This window comes from Nicotiana tabacum, chromosome 7 (genome assembly GCF_000715075.1).
Source record: "Nicotiana tabacum cultivar K326 chromosome 7, ASM71507v2, whole genome shotgun sequence".
Classification (NCBI taxonomy): Eukaryota; Viridiplantae; Streptophyta; class Magnoliopsida; order Solanales; family Solanaceae; genus Nicotiana; species Nicotiana tabacum.
Window position 1 is genome coordinate 105,513,957 of NC_134086.1, and position 16,948 is coordinate 105,530,904.

Here is a 16,948-nt window from a genome sequence, read left to right on the forward strand (position 1 = left end):
ACGCACAATTTCCATAAATTACTCTATTCATAGAGATACTAGGGGTGTCTATATTCTTGATTCCCCATGAGAATTATTATTATCTTCTGTAAATGGGTCTCAAAATAATACGCAATTGAAAAAGTTTATCCGGAAGAAATATTGAGATTTTTACGTATTTTCATGCATTTCACCCATTTATACATGTGCATTGACCCATGACCAAATGGTGTTATATACGCGTATATATGTAAATATATGTATATGGGATACGGGAAAAGGGTATGGCGTTATATACATACCACCACCTGATCAGCTGGGTATGTTGATGATGTTGCCACAGTGGCCAAGACGATATGATGGGATGCCCTCAGTGGCTTGATGATATAATGTACACCCATACCTATGCATGACACAATATTTATATGCACGTGCATGACATTATAAATGTTTTAGAATTTACAAAGTTATTCAGATTTAAAGACGTGTTTCTATATTCCATATTTCATCTATGTCTTTTACGTACTAATTTTCATGCCTTACATACTCAGTACATTTTTCGTACTGACACCCTATTTCACGGGTCCTATGTTTCATGCTCGCAGGTGCAAGTAAGCAAGTTGACGGTCCCCCTTCTTAGGATCTTTGATCAACGAGAGTTGGCGTGCTCCACTTGATCCGGAGCTACTTTTGATTTTGGTACAATATGTTTGTAGATATATATATATATATATATATATATATATATATATATATATATATATATATATATATATATCGTATGACGTGGCTCAGTCCTGTCTTTGTACAGTTATATTTCTATTAGAGGTCTGTAGACAGTGTGTCTAGTTGGGTTGTATATGGCCTTGTCGGCTTTCAGTTTTGGATGTATAGTTGTCTATAGCAGCCTTGTCGGCTCGCCCACTGTATTCTGTATGTATACGTACATATGCCTTGATGGCAGGTTTCCTTCATGTATGTTATTTTCGTAATGCAACAAATGTTATTCAGGTTCATATCTTAAACACATGCTTAGAGGTGTTTGACAGGTAGGAATCAGGCACCCGTCGCGGAAAATTAGTTTGGGTCGTGACATAATGCCTCAGTCATGGTCACCACTCAAATGATTAGACATTGGTACAAGCCCAAAAATGGGCTCAGGGTATCTCTGTAGGGCATCACTGAGCGTATTATTTCAATTTCCAATGAGAAGTTTTTCGGCGCGGGTTTCAGAGCTATAGGGCCAATAGAAAATGGGCCGATGAGCGCAATGAAAAAGGGAGGATCCTTCCCCAGCCCATTCCACATCTCAACAAATCATTTGTAAAATATGTGGAAGAAGAAATGGAGGCCTTCACGGCCGAAGAAATTGATGATATTTGTGAAGCCCTGAAATAAATGTTGTATGAGTCTCACATGGTCCAGCCATGGGAAGGCACAAGCAATGCCGAGGTGCAGTATATGGGACTGGATGCCAAGCTCCAGAATTGGAAAGCTACACCATTCCCTGTCAAACGGGAGTCCCGGTAGTCTAGTCTTGCCATCTCATATACATTACGAGTTATTCTAGGGTGTAACTCGAATGTATTTACTTTATTATCTTTTAATTTTGATGTAAGCCCTCATATCTTCAATTCAATGAAATGAAATCAATATTTCATCGTCCGTGATGTCTCTTTTCTTTATTCTTATTTTTTGCTATTTTTCTTATCTTTTTCTTTTCAGTTCTAATAATGAGGACTTAAATAACATGACATGCTTGTGGACTTCATTCCGAGATCCTAAAATGCTGTCTAACTTTGAAATAATGAATCAAGAATCAGAATATGATGAAAATGAGGCTTTTAGGGAAATAAATCGAGAATCGGAACAATTTGAGAACAAGCCTAAGCCAAACTTAAATGAAGCCAAGCCATTTAATTTGGGTAGTCTAGAAGAGGTCCAGGAAATAATGATAAGCATTCGCGTTGATGAAAGAACTAGGGATGATTTGATCAAACTTTTATTTGAATTCAAAGACGTGTTTGCATAGTCTTATGATGATATACAAGGGCTGAGTGTTGATTTGGTGGTACATAAACTGCCTACCTATCCGCCCGTTCAATAGAAGCAAAAAAAAATTCAAAACGGACATCAGTGATAAGATCAAATAAGAAGTTACGAAACAATTGAAAGCTGGTGTACTTCGAGTGGTTCGATACACCACTTGGTTGGATAATGTGATTCTAGTGCCGAAGAAAGATGGAAAACCCGAGTGTGCATTGATTACCGGGATTTGAATAAAGCAAGCCCCTAGGATAACTTTCCATTGCCAACATCCACATTCTTGTTGACAATTGTGCCAAACATAAGATATAGTCATTCGTGGATTGTTATGCTGGGTATCACCAGGTTCTAATGGATGAAGAAGACGCAGAAAAGACGGCTTTCACCATGCCTTGGGGCACTTACTGTTGCAGGGTCATGCTATTTGGTCTGAAAAACGTCGAGGCAACCTACACGAGAGTTATGACTGTCATCTTCCATGACACGATTCACCAAGAAATTGAGGTGTATGTGGATGATGTAATCATTAAATCCAGAATGTCGGAAGACCATGTGTGAGATTTAAGGATGCTTTTTGAGCGTCTGTGCAGGTATGATTTGAAATTGAATCCAGTTAAATGTGCATTTAGAGTTCCGTCTAGGAAAATTTTGGGGCTTATAGTCAGTCAGAGGGGTATCAAGTTAGATCCAACAAAGATAAAGTCTATTCGAGATTTTCCACCTCCGAAAACCAAGAAAGAGTTCATGAGTCTGCTAGGGAGATTGAATTACATTAGAAGATTTATTCCTCAGCTTACCACCACTTGTGAGCCTATATTCAAACTGCTAAAGAAACACGCAGCAATCAAATGGACAGATGAGTGTCAGGAAGCTTTTGACAAAATCAAAGAATATTTATCAAATCCGCCAATTTTGGTTCCACCCGAGCTAGGAAGACCTTTGTTCTTGTACCTGACAGTCCTGGAAAATTCTTTTGGCTGGGTCCTGGGGAAACACGATGTGACCGGGAAGAGAGAGCAAGCCATATGTTATCTGAGCAAGAAGTTCACTAGTTATGAAGCCAAGTACACATTATTGGAAAGAACTTGTTGCGCCCTAACTTGGGTCGCCCAGAAGCTCAGATATTATTTGCTGGCTTGTACAAAATATCTCATAACCATGATGGATCCTTTGAAGTACATATTTCAGAAGCCAATGCCCACCGGAAGATTAGCAAAATGGCAGATCCTGCTTACCGAGTTTGACATTGCCTATGTCACTTGCACAACGATGAAAGCCCAAGCCTTAGCGGATCATCTAGCTGAGAACCTGGTCGATGATGAATATCAACCCCTAAGCACTTACTTTCCGGATGAGGAAGTAAATTCCATTGAAGTAATTCCAGAGAACACCAATGCTTGGAAAATGTTCTTTGATGGAGCTGTAAATGCAAAAGGTAACAGGGATTGGAGCCATCCTGATTTCTCCTACAAGTCAGCACTATCCGGCCACAGCTCGGCTTCATTTCTTCTGTATAAATAACACTGCTGAGTATGAAGCCTGCATTATGGGCATGAATATGGCAGTTGATCTAGATATAGAGGAATTATTAATCATGGGCGATTCTGATTTGATCATTAAGCAATCCCAGGGTGAATGGGAAACTCGAGACATCAAACTCATTCTGTATAGTCAACATGTGGAAGATCTCAGCAAACGGTTCAAGTCCATTGATTTTAGGCATATTCCGCAATTCCATAATGAGCTAGTTGGTGCACTTGCTACTTTATCCTTAATGTTGTCGTACCCGAGTAATATCCATATTGACCCGTGGGAAATCCAAATTCGAGAAAGGCATGGTTATTGTAACACAATTGAAATGGAGCCAAATGTTCAGCCATGGTATCATGATATTAAAAGGTTTTTGAAAATAAAAGAATATTCCGAGTAGGCCAGTGGAGATCAAAAGAGAACCATCAAGAGGCTTGCAAGCAGTTTCTTTTTGAGTGGAGAGGTCCTATACAAAAGCACTCTGAATCTTTTGAGGTGCGTAGATTCCCAAAAAGCTGAACAGATCATGAATGAAGCGCATTTGGGAGTACGTGGGCCTCACCTAAACGGGTATGTCCTTGCAAAGAAAATCCCCCAAGCAGGTTATTACTGGACGACCATGGAAAAGGATTGTTTCAGCTTCGTCCGAAATGCCATCAGTGGTAGATACACGGTGACCTGATTCATGCATCGTCTTCAGAGTTATATCCTATGTCAGCACATTGGCCGTTCGTTGCCTGGGGTATGGATGTTATTGGGCCGATCAAGCCAAAAGCTTCAAATGGGCACAGATTCATCTTGGTTGCCATTGATTATTTCACAAAGTGGCTCGAAGCAGTCACTTTCAAAGGCGTCAACAAGAAAGCAGTGGTGGACTTCGTGCATTCCAACATCATTTGTCGCTTTTGGTATTCCTAAAACTATCCTTACAGACAATGTTGCAAATCTAAACAACCACTTGATGAGGGAGATATGCGAACAATTTAAAATTATTCATCGTAATTCTAACCCTTATCGGCCTAAAGCTAACGGCATTGTTGAAGCTACAAATAAGAATATCAAGAAGATACTCAGGGAAATGATTCAAGGTTCTAGACAGTGGCACGAAAAGTTGCCATTTGCATTATTGGGATATCGCACAACCGTGCACACATCAGTTGGGGTTGTGCCCTACTTATTGAGTTACGGTACTGAATCCGTAATACCTACAAAAGTTGAGATTCCCTTGCTGTGAATCATTGTTAATACCTACCACGGGTAGTTGTACCAACAAAGAATGGCCCGTGCCTACAACAAGGAAGTGTTACCCAGAACATTCAGAGTGGGGCAACTTGTTCTGAGACATATTCTCCCGCATCATGAAGAAGCCAAAGGAAAATATGTTCTAAATTGGAAATGTCTGTATATTATAAGAAGAGTGTTACCAAAGGGAGCATTGTATTTGGGAGACATCTAAGGAAATGGCCCTGAGACAATTGCCAATGCAGATGCGGTTAAAAGGTATTACATTTGACCCTTTTTCACATCTTTAACACGCTCCGATTGGAATGAAGAATTCTTTCTTTTTTGCTATCCAAACACTACCAACCCTTTGCAAACTCGTTGAGCTGGTTCCCTTTTTTTGATTACCCTCTTTGGAACCTGAAAGTTTTATGAAAAAAAGAAGGAGAGAAAAATGAAAAAAAGAAGAAAAAACAAAAAATGAAAAGAAAAACAAAAACAAAAGAAAATTAAAACAAAGTTCCTTGAACTATGTTCGACTTGATTCCAAAAGGATACGTAGGCAGCCTCTCTCTTGGTTTTAGTCATACCAAAACAAAAATTCAAATTCCCCCAAAAGTGAAACTGGGCAGATGTTATAATGGTTCAGCGATGGTTTTGCCTGAAAGGTTCCAAAATTGTAATTCAATCCAAATCCTTTTCAGCCTAATCCTTTTTTAAGTCATTCTGATCAATCAATGGGAATGTTCAAGAATTGGAGGATACAACTAGTTGGATCTGATACAACCAAATGAGAGAAATAAAATGAGAGAGTCTTATTGGTGAAAATTCTCACAGGCACCGTAAGACAATGGTACGCTGAGAAATTAAAAATGAGAGAGTCTTGTTAGTGAAAACTCGCAAAGAGCGCTATAAGACGATGTTGAGAAGAGAAATGAGAGAGGTCAATTGGTGAAAACCCGGAAAGGGCGCCACTGATCAAAAAAGAGGATCCCCACGGTCACTGGCATCGGCACAGTCCTGGGCAAGGTTTCTCAGTTTCGAGGCAAAAGTTGTGACGAATTTCTGAGAGTTTGACGCTTTACATGGATTATACATCTAGTCCAAATGGCATGTCATGTTCATTGAAGTCGGTATGTCTTTGAGATAAGTCCTTCTCTCTTTCCCCCGAAAAGGATACTTTTTGTCTAAATTCATTGTCCATTTCCATTGTTTGTTTTTATTTGAATCTCTTTCTGTCTAACTCTGTTCTGAAACTAAGACAAAGGTGGATGGTGAGACTAATTTACAGGGTTCTCATTTGATACAAGCTAATATGCAAAAAGGGCACCCAGCCTCGGCAAAGGCATCAAGTTGACCTCGACTGATCATGTTGGTCGATGCTTTGAAATCAAAAACTCTCGAAAGAAGGAAATCAAATGAAGTGTCTATAAAGGCAAAATGAAGTTGAAAAGGTTGAGTCGACGTGACTAACCATCTTGGCAAGGTTTGAAAAGCCAAGGATTTTCTAATTATTTGAAGTTAAAAATTGGAAGAAAGAAAGTCAAATGCCCACAAAGGAAAAATAAAGTTGAAAAGGTTAAGTCTCATGCGACTAACTGTCATGGTAAAGTTTTGGAAAAACTAAAGGTTCTCTAGGGCCAAAAATGCCATCCGTATTCAGGAAGCAACTAATTGCAGGTGAAATTATCATCAAATTAGCCGGCCAAGATCAAGTGGTTGAAACACTCAAGGCCGCAAAGTCAACCACCGTTTCAAACTAACAATTGTTCTTTGTTTGAAAATAGAAAACATGTGCAATCCAAAAACGACCCTATACAAAGACGATGCAACCAAAAAGAAGTTGTGTGGAGGCTAAAAATAGCTCTTTGGCGACAACAATTACCAAAAGGGAAGTCTTCTCCAAATTCTTTCCAGCATTTTACTCATCCTCAAAGCTGAGGGTCTTTCGGAAACAGCCTCTCTACCCCTTTGGGGTAGGGGTAAGGTCTGCGTACACACTGCCCTCCCCAGACCCCATTAATGGGATTTTGCTGGGTTATTGTTGTTGTTGTTGTTGTTTATTTTACTCATCCTCAAAATAAAATAAAAAAGAAAAGAAAGAAAGTTCGAAATCATGGTAGTATAGAGTCTCCAATCCCTAGCTACATTTTCCAACATAGGGTCTCCACTCCCTAGTTGAAGTCATTTTTAGACATAGGGTCCTCATTCCCTAGTTTGTTTTTCCAACATAGGGTCTCCACTCCCTAGTTGAAGTTATTTTAGATATAGGGTCTCCATCCCCTCGTCTCTTTTCCAACATAGGGTCTCCACTCCTTAGTTGAAGTTATTTTAGACATATGGTCTCCACTCCCTAGTCTCTTTTCCAATATAAGGTCTCAACTCCCTAGTTGATTTTATTTTTAGACATAAGGTCTCCATTTCCTAGTCTCGTTTCCAACATAGGGTCTCCAGTCCTTAGTTAAAGTTATTTTAGACATAGGGTCTTCACTCCCTAGTCTCTTTTCCAACATAGTGTCTCCACTCCCTAGTTGAAGTTATTTTAGACATAGAGTCTCAACTCCCTAGTCTCTTTTCTAACGTAGGGTCTCCACTCCCTAGTTGAAGTTATTTTAGACATAAGGTCTCCACTCCCTAGTCTCTTTTCCAACATAGGATCTCCATTCCCTAGTTGACTTTATTTTAGACAAAGGGTCTCCACTCCCTAGTCTCTTTTCCAACACAGGGTCTCTACTCTCTAGTTTATTTTATTTTTAGATATAGGTTTCCACTCCCTAGTCTCGTTTCCAACACAGGGTCTACACTACCTAGTTGAAGTTATTTTAGACATAGGGTCTCCACTCCCTAGTCTTTTTTCCAACATAGGATCTTCACTCCCTTGTTGATTTTATTTTAGACATAAGATCTCCACTCCGTTGTCTCTTTTCCAACATAGGGTCTCTACTCCCTAATTGATTTTATTTTAGACATAGGGTCTTCACTCCCTAGTCTGTTTTCCAACGTAGGGTCTCCACTCCCTAGTTGATTTTATTTTTAAACATAGGGTTTCCACTCCCTAGTTGCTCTCATTTTAGACATAGGGTCTCCACTCCCTAGTCTCTGTTTCTCAAGGTACACCAATCTTGACCTTTTATTACTTTTAGTAATGAAGTAGTATAGAGTTTTGATATAAATAACTCATGAAATTTTCCTAATGAAAATTGGGGCAGAAAAATTATGTTCATTTGTTCGTTTATTTTGGTATCTGACTGAATTTTTACCTCGAGGCACAGGGTTCGAGATGACCAAAGAAGACGTCTCAATCCAAAATAAACAAAAAAAAATGTGAATCCAAAATGCAGAAGCGACGGAAAAGACGTGGGCTGCTCAAGACATGACTGAAGTCATGAGCATCAAATTTCCCGTTTTGATCAGAAAAAGCCATCAAAGAGTGAACTAGCACCTGCAGCTAGCGAGCATTAAGGTTCAGATCAGGGTCTGCATGACGGACCAGTCAAGACTCAAGATCAAGTTTCAGAAGGCCTATAGATAAGAATTTTGTAAGTCATAACTGATAGGCTTGTCTAGTTTCTTTTCATTTTCATTTTGGTGTAATAAGTTCAGCAAGCAGTAACAACAGTGAAATCACAGCTTCTCGGTAGTCCCAGCTACCAAAGTCCCCGGAACTACACTGAACTAATTTCTTTATAGCCAAGGATATGTAGGCAGCCTCCGAAGCAAGGTCCGGTCATACTTTTTCAAAATACTTCCAATTAGAGTGTCATACTGGTAAATATTGCTCGTAATTGCTCACTTTATCTTTTCCCGAAAATTCTTTATGTTTCTGAGCAAAGAGGGGTAGTTGTTTCTGAGCATGTAATTTTTTCCTACAAGAATTCTCCTACAAAATCCATAAAAAATAATTTTTCCAATTGTTTTTTAATTCTATAGAATTTTAAGAATTCCTTTTAAATAGTTTGTTTGCATTTAGTTGCATTTTTATGAATATTTAATATCTTAAAATTACTAAAATGTTCAAATCTTCATTGCATAATATTTATATTTTAATTATATTTAGGATTTAATTATATTAATTAAATACATTATTAAATGAAAATCACAAAATATAATGGTCATTTGTTTTACATTTTTGGCTTTTAGTGTTAAATTAATATTTTCCTTTCATTAGTGTTAAGTTAATTAATTGTTTAAACGTTCAAAATAGATAATTGAGTTTAATTCTGCAAATTAGATTTGATTTAGGATTTAATTTATATTTTCAATTAATTTGATTAGGATTTAAAATCAAAGAAAAAGAAAGAAAGAAAGGAAAAACGGACATTTTCAGCTTCAAAAATGGGCTGGGCCAATTCTAAACGTCCTAGTTGCCTTAAGTCTCCCAGTCCATCCCAAAGCCTGACCCAGTCCAATCCCCATTTTAAAATAAAACGACCCCATTTTACCCTCGTCTAATCTCAACCGTTGATTGCTTACAGATCCAATAGAACAGAACACCTTACCCTTTCCCTTTTAATTGTCTGAATAGACTAACCCCCCCCCCCAAATGATCTCCCTCATTTTCTTCATCTTCTTCACCCTCACCCCTCTCCTTCAAACCCTATCCGCCATCCCGGTGGCTCCACCCTAAACACCACTCCAAACCGCCCAAATCCACACCCAGCAATCCTCATCTTCCCCTCACTCTCAATCTCTTAGTTTTAGCCTGCAAAACCCACCCGAATTCACCCAGAAAACTTAGTTTTTACTCCTCTTCTAATTTCTTAACTAATTTTATTCTATTTGGATCGCAACTCATGCTGGTCAATTGCTCTTGATAGGACCAATCCATTGACGTTAGTTTTGGGTCATGCCAAAGTCGTCGGAATCTGGTCAATTTACCCCTAACTGGTCAAAATTACTCATGAGCCCGAATTTTCCAATTTTATTTCAATTTCAGTGTCGGTAATTTCTTCTTTCTCGTCTTCATTTTCTAATTAATTGATTAACTAAGTAATTTGACAAATTGTGTTGATTTAGGGTTTAAATCGAGGCCCAACCAAGATTGATTACAAAGGTTTAAATATAGTGGTCTTATAGGGTAGTTTAGGAATTGAATTTGAGGGAATCTTATCTGTAACTGCTTGAGAAGGTTCTAGAGATACAGTGAGGGACTAAAATGCAATAAGACTAAGAAAATTAGGTCAGATTTAGGTGAAAAGGGTTAATTTCAGAAGTTAAGGGGTTGGTAAATAAGAAAAAGAATATCTGAAAACAACAACTCTCAAAATCTATTCAAAAAGATGCCCTTTTCCTTATTTTTAGGGACTTCACATTCCTTAGATTATTCCCTTATCCTTTTCTCTATAAAACCTTACATTTCCTCATTTACACACACTCATTTCATAAAAACTCTCATTCATACACTTGCACACGCTGATAGAGCAACATAAAAGTATTCCGAGAATTCAAAAAAAAAGGATCCTAAGTTCTAAAACAAAAGTTCATAAATCCTGAACAAGTTCATACAGAAAGTAAGCTACAAAATTGGTTTCTAAAAAACTTTTGAAGAAGCAACTGTTTTATTCCTCACATTTCTGGGTGTTCTAAAGCTGTTTGGTCAAAAAAAGCTATCGATTTCACTATTCGTGTGGGGCTGAACTTCACTTCTCACATCTATCACCTTCATTTGTCTTGCTTAGTATTTTCTCTGCTTAACTAGGTCAGTTCCAAGCATCTTTGTATTACATTTTTATCGAATGACCAAACATGCTTGTGTTCAAATCCTACAGATTTGGCAATAGTTCAAACAGAAGCTTCACTATATTGTTCTGTATGTAAATTTGTGCTAATTTTGGGATACAAAGAGTTGTTATCACTGATTATATGGTTGTAGTTTGCAGATCTAACCACTAGTTGGTCAGATCAGTAAATTCCAATGTTAAGGAGTGAATTTGAAGTCATTGGTGGAAAGAAGTTTAAGTTGAAGATTTAGTCGTATTTTGTTTTGAGTTGGCTATTAGTGTAAATTATTCTATATGTATTAGAAAAACATTCATCTCTATTACCCCTATTAATAATTGTGATAGAATGGCCAGTGGACACGAAAAGGATTTTATCACGACGATCATGTGTAATTCAGTAGTGACTGACTCTTTTGTACTTTGTTTCAAATTATTAAGGATTGTAATGATTGATCTTGTTTTAGTAGTAGTTTACAAAATGTTGGTATGAGAATTTAGTCTGAACATAATTTAACTTGATCCAGTTGGATATATAATGGGCCAGACCTGTTGTGTTAGCCCATTGAGGGCATTGATGAGTAGGTCTCGATATTAGAGGTCATTGGGCCTCGAAATTGGCCCACATGACCTCTTAAAGGTCATATGCTCCATTTAAGCCTTGATAATTTTGTCAGTAATTCCCTCCAATAATTTCGTTGATCTATTATCATAACTTATCAAATCCTTTTCTTTTTTGTATATATAAGACTTCCAATGATCAAGGACGAGTAAGTTTAGGCCCTTATGAATTCATGTACGTCTGCTTTATAGACAGCCGTAGTTTCCTCAATAACATTCCATAACTCATGGGAAGCTACATGCAAATCTCAAATTTAGCAAGAATTAATTAACTCATAAACATTGTAGTTTGTTTTAGGCGCGTTCAATAATATATCATCGCGACTATGTGTACGGTTCCCATGGCATAGTCATGCTACATAATCCCAATTCGAGTGTGCATATCGTGTGACTCGACCATTACTTCAAATAATAATAATAATAATAAATATATTGTAAATTGCAAGTGTGCCTCACGTGACGCAATTCACAATGTGTATAAAAATAATAAATGCGCAACATCGCGACTTATTTAAACAAATTTCATAAATCCTAAAAGAAATTAAAATAATTAAAAGCGGCTAGAAGGTAAAAATGCACAATAGGTTTAAAGCATGCAATAAATCAGATAATTAGGCCAGATATTAATAGTTGAGCGACCATGCTAAAATCACGAAACTCGGGAGTGACTCATGATAAGTGGGGATTTTGACTACTTATTAGCCCCTTTTTGCTTTTGTTTTAGTCCAAAAGCGTTTAATTGTGTTCCCAAAAACTGATGAAATATGCTTAATTGCAGGAATATTGGAAGATAAAATCTAACTCAAGAAGGAGTAATCTGAACTCAAGGACATAAAAGGCACAAAAGCTCGGAATTGTGGATAGAAAAATATCATCTGTAGTCGCAGATTATGAAGGAAAAGTTAGCAGAGTTTGGTGCAAAGTGTTGTTCGCACATGAATTGTGCGGCCGCAAAAGCTGGGCTAGGAGCAAAGTTCAGAGAATGTGCATTCCAAGTCTAACAAAAGTGCGGATCGCACAAGAATTGTGTGGCCGTAGAAAAAGCAAGATGCGACTGCAGTTACAAATCTGCGGACCGTAGAAATTGTGCCTTGCAACCCCAGATCAGAATCATGCAGGCGCAGACTTCCAGTCCTGGCAAGTTGAAGAATTATGCGGACCACACATGGAATTGTGCATCCACAGAACCTCCCGAAGGGCATTTTTGTCTAAAATTTCCAACCCTGTATAAATAGATGATCTTCACATTTTTAGGTCAATTTTTGACATCAGCAGCTACAGTAGTTGTTTCTCTTTGCTTCTTTTAGTATTTTTTCATATTTTGGGATATATTAACATAGATTTTATCATTTTGGTTTTATAATATGAGTTTAATTATCATCTCTTCTTCTATTTCTTCAATTTTAAGCATGAATATCTAGATTTTTACTAGAGTTGTTACCCAACCCTAGTGTGTAAACCTTATGGGTGTTTGATTTAGTGTTTGTTTATGGTTGGGTGTTTATTATTTAGCCTTGTTCATGCTTTAATTTGTGGAATTAATGGTTTCAAACATTAGTTATGCTATTTGACTTAGTGTCTACTTGAGAAAGAGAGAATTAGTCTAGGAAAACTTGGCTAACAAAAAAGTGGGTCAATCGAGAGATTGATAATCCCAATTAAAGGGTTCAACCTAGAGATAGTAATAATCCAACTTTAGCTTTTATCAACCATTTTGGGCAATACCCATTTGGACTTGAGAAAGCCAAATCGGGCAAAATCACTCCCTGACCGAGATGTATTGAGTGGGTAATTGAGTATTGATAGCTATAATACAACCCGATCAACAAAACAAGCATTAATATTTATATCCCATTAGACAAACACTTAGGTGATGGTCATAGCCCTCTAGGCTTTTTACAAAACTTGAAAAATAACAAAAATAATTTCCTAGTTTCATTTCTTAACTTTTTAATCTTAGTTTAAAATAGCCATATAAACAATCTCAATTTGTGAAAGTGTAAATTGAGATAGTTCAAACTCAAGTACTACAATATATACTCCTAACTCCCTTACATAGCTTCCTATGAAAAATCGACCCCGACTCCTTGTTGGGTATTACTATTGCAATCGACTGTCTCATAACCTTGATTTGAGGTGAATTTGGACGAGATCAATTTTTGGAACTGTTGTCGGGGAGCTAAAAAACAGATTTAGCTATATGTTTGGTTTTTTGTGTGGATTGTCTTCTTTTCCTTCCGTGTTACTAATTTTTGTGAATTAGTTGTAAGTGCAACAATAGCAAACAACAATGATCAACTCGAAAACTTGCCTTTAGAAGATGTGGACGTTGAGGATGACCAAATTGAAGAGGTGTTGCTTAAACCTCAAGCAAATAGAAGAGATTGAGCACCTCAAGACAACACCCCGGTTCAACCCCACCTCTACCAAGATCGGCTCTACACCGGGTGTTGCTGAATGAAGGGTATGCAAGTGCCATAGTCCCGCCCTGTATTAAGGTGGGCAACTTTCAAATCACAAACGTAATGCTTTCATTGCTAGAGCAACGAGGATTCTTCACTGGGGCTCCGAGTCAAAATGCATACAAACACTTGAAGGGGTTTGTGGACACTTGTTAGGGGAGTAAACAGACAAACGTCTCCAAGGATGTTTTAAGGTTAAGGATATTTCCCTTCTCTCTATGGGGGAAAGCCTCAGATTAGTTGGAAAAACTGTCAAACCATTCCATCCATACGTGGGATGAGTTGGCGGAGAAATTTATTACCAAGTTCTTTTCTCCTGGGTGTCGCGCCCCCTTTTTTCTCTCCACAGAATCGGGTTCATGACATTTGGTTGGGATAACTCTTTCCTTTTGGGAAAGGGTTTTGCAATTTTGAAGAGTCGCCACCTAACGATTTTAAGGTGCGTTCGGGCACCTATAAGGTTCATCTACAACTACCTTTTGGTAACCAGAGATAGGGTAAGGGCTTGAAATTATCCTAAGGGAAGGTGTTAGACACCCCTCAGGATCCACTAGTGTGGTTCCCGGCCAAACAATTTTTGTGAATTCGTGCAATTAGCAAATAAACAAGTATGGCTCAAATAGTAGGGGATTTGAGTTTAAATACACAAGTGTTTGAAAACAATTAGTGAAAGGCAAAATTTTGAAAAGAGTTATAATCTAAAGCATGCTTATGAATGTAAAGGGGGTGTCCTAGGTTTGTTTGTAACATGGATCACATCAATGCAATACCCGGTATGACACTCCTCGAAGAGGGGCTACACGTGGTATTAACGCACTGGTCATCATATCCATATCTACCCTTTCCCGTCCCATGAAGGTATATAAAGGGAAGGTTAGTCTCGACCCCTACTGAATGTTGTCTACCCGTCCCTTCCTATCAGTACCGGAGGAATTTAAGACTCCTATCATAAAAGGGGGGGGGGGGTTCTAGGCAGACCCTCAGGTTTAAAGTCAAAATGTTAAGCAACAAACAAGAACATATAGGACTGCATTTAGGGGAAAAGACAGAAACAAGTAGAACGCTCAGGTATACCTCCACAAATAATGCACATAGACAACATGACTTATACACAATAAAGGCCTGAATTTGCATTCTAAAGCATAGTATCTGAGTGATAACAACAGAACCAGATTTATTACATGACTCAGAAAAGAAGTCCGAATCGAGATTACCTACTGATTTTAACAGGTTGACAGTTAAACAAAGGCAAATCTGGTTTTATTTAAAGTTGATTACCTAAGGCTTGCCTAGGCGTAAAATAGTGTATAATAGTTATTCAGGATTATTAAAAGACAATTTGGAAATTATTTTACCCTAAGAGCATGATGTTCTAGTTGATACAAATGCAGAGATTATTACCAGTTATTTTAAATGGGATAATCAAGTGTGAAGCTATTTTTAGCAGTTTACACTAAGTGTGAATACAAGTACGAATAAGATCCTAAAACATGGTATCTAAGATGTATATATAAACTCATGATGTAGAATTTCTATAGCAGGATTTCTAAATGCATATGGCAGGATTGCAGAATTTCCTAAGAGTGGGATTTCTAAATGCACGTGGCAGCATAGAATATAATAGTAAAGTGCTAATTATCAGCAAATTTTAACACATGATTTTGTAAAGTTGCACATGCTAAAACAATGAACATGAGACCTAAAGGCATGATTTCTAATGCATGTATGAACCCTAAGCATGGTTTCTATTGCGTAATTAGGAACATAAGCCTAATAACATATTTTCTACCCTTAACAACTATAGCATGCACATTTACACCATCCCTTTTCACTAGCCAACCCCAATACTGGTTTACAACAAATTATTACAGGCCAACATGAAATGAATTACATAAGTAGAAATGAAAATAGGAAGTTATACTATAAGAAGCCTGATTAAGACTTCCTCTCTGAGTTATATAATCAATCACCTCAAGTGCCAAGATTGTTCCATAGCCTTTCTCATATCCGGGTGTGTCGGAGTTCCCTAAGGACCTCAAGGGATCCCAGACAATGCTCACACCCAAATTGTATAACCAAGACAGAGTAAGTGTAGTGTGGAAGGGCCAGCTTTTATGTGTCCAAGTTCAGAGGGAGCTCAAGGGTCCCAAAGCAAGGCTCACACAAAAGGGGCAGAACCTAATAGCCTAGGAGTAGAGTGGGAGTGCTTGACATAGATTTAAAGGAGTTGAGTTGGAAAATGGTTTTGAAACAACATGTTTGAAATAAGTTTGCAAAACAACATGATAGTTGCTTAGGGAAAAATAGTTTTGAAAGGAGAAACCAAAAACTCAAGTAGACATGCTGGTTACATTTGAACAAAAGAGGGCAGAACTTAAACATGTTGAGTAAAGCAGTGAACAAAAAGTACAATTAAACAACATGAGCCACTAAGTTAATACAGAAAGAGACAGGGATTGACAAACAATGGGGGGCACATAGAGTTAAGTTTCAAAATTGAACTAGGAACATACTAGTTAAAGAAGCAAAGTGCAGAAAAAGCAAAGCAATTAGAGTCCCACAGTCTAGCCTTGGCTTTCAGCCGGGTAGACAAAGTAGTAACACAAGTAGTAGAGAAAGAAGAGAGAGTTTGGGTATATATGTGTGTGCTCTGAACTATTGTTCGTGTCTTGAATTGAGAGTAGATGAGAGTATATATAGTAGTTTAGGAGTGGGGCAGAATAAGGTAAAGAAATCATAATTCAGCAATCAAGGAAATTACATATGAAATTAGCGGTCTTCCTTCAATTAAGGACAAATACCCAACAGTTAAAGGACATGAGTCACTTAAGGAAAGAAAATCAAATCAGACCCAAGTATAGAGGTAAGCAAATAGAAGTTTAATTAAGGAAGTAATCATGAAGAATTAGTAACATTACTGACAATAAGGTAATAAGAATAATCAGAGTTATAAACAAGGGAATAAATTAATAATCAGCACATAATTTTAAACAAGCAAATCAGTCAATCGAGATTCAAAATAATGCTGATTTGAAGAGAGGGAAAATACCAGTTTTCCATAAATAGATAAATAGGCAAAAAAATAGAATTTCATAAACATGCATAAACTTGCCAAAGGATCGACTCAGAAACCCTAGTAGAGATGAACTAGGGTAAGAGTCACAATATACTGAATTAGGCTAAAGGAGAAAATCATGAAAGTCAAAGCATAACACCAACAATGCAACAAGTAGCTCGGAAATACTTAGAATCGAAACAAAACATAAGAAAATTAGGGCTTTAACACAAACTAGTTAGGATTGAGACAATTTTAGTAGAAATCAGTCAATAATACCTAAGAACATATGATTAACACTCGAAAATCATGAAAAC

At 37.5% G+C, this 16,948-nt stretch overlaps 1 protein-coding gene across 1 annotated transcript in view; it reads left to right on the top strand.

Annotated features, from left to right (window-relative positions):
- Positions 1 to 3,294: 3,294 nt before the first annotated feature.
- LOC142162210 (uncharacterized) overlaps positions 3,295 to 16,948 on the top strand; it is a 41,395-nt gene continuing 27,741 nt past the window's right edge. The window contains exons 1-2 of the mRNA XM_075218532.1: positions 3,295 to 3,460; positions 3,564 to 3,906. Of these exons, the coding sequence (XP_075074633.1) occupies positions 3,295 to 3,460; positions 3,564 to 3,906 (509 nt within the window). The remainder of the gene's footprint in view (positions 3,461 to 3,563; positions 3,907 to 16,948) is intronic.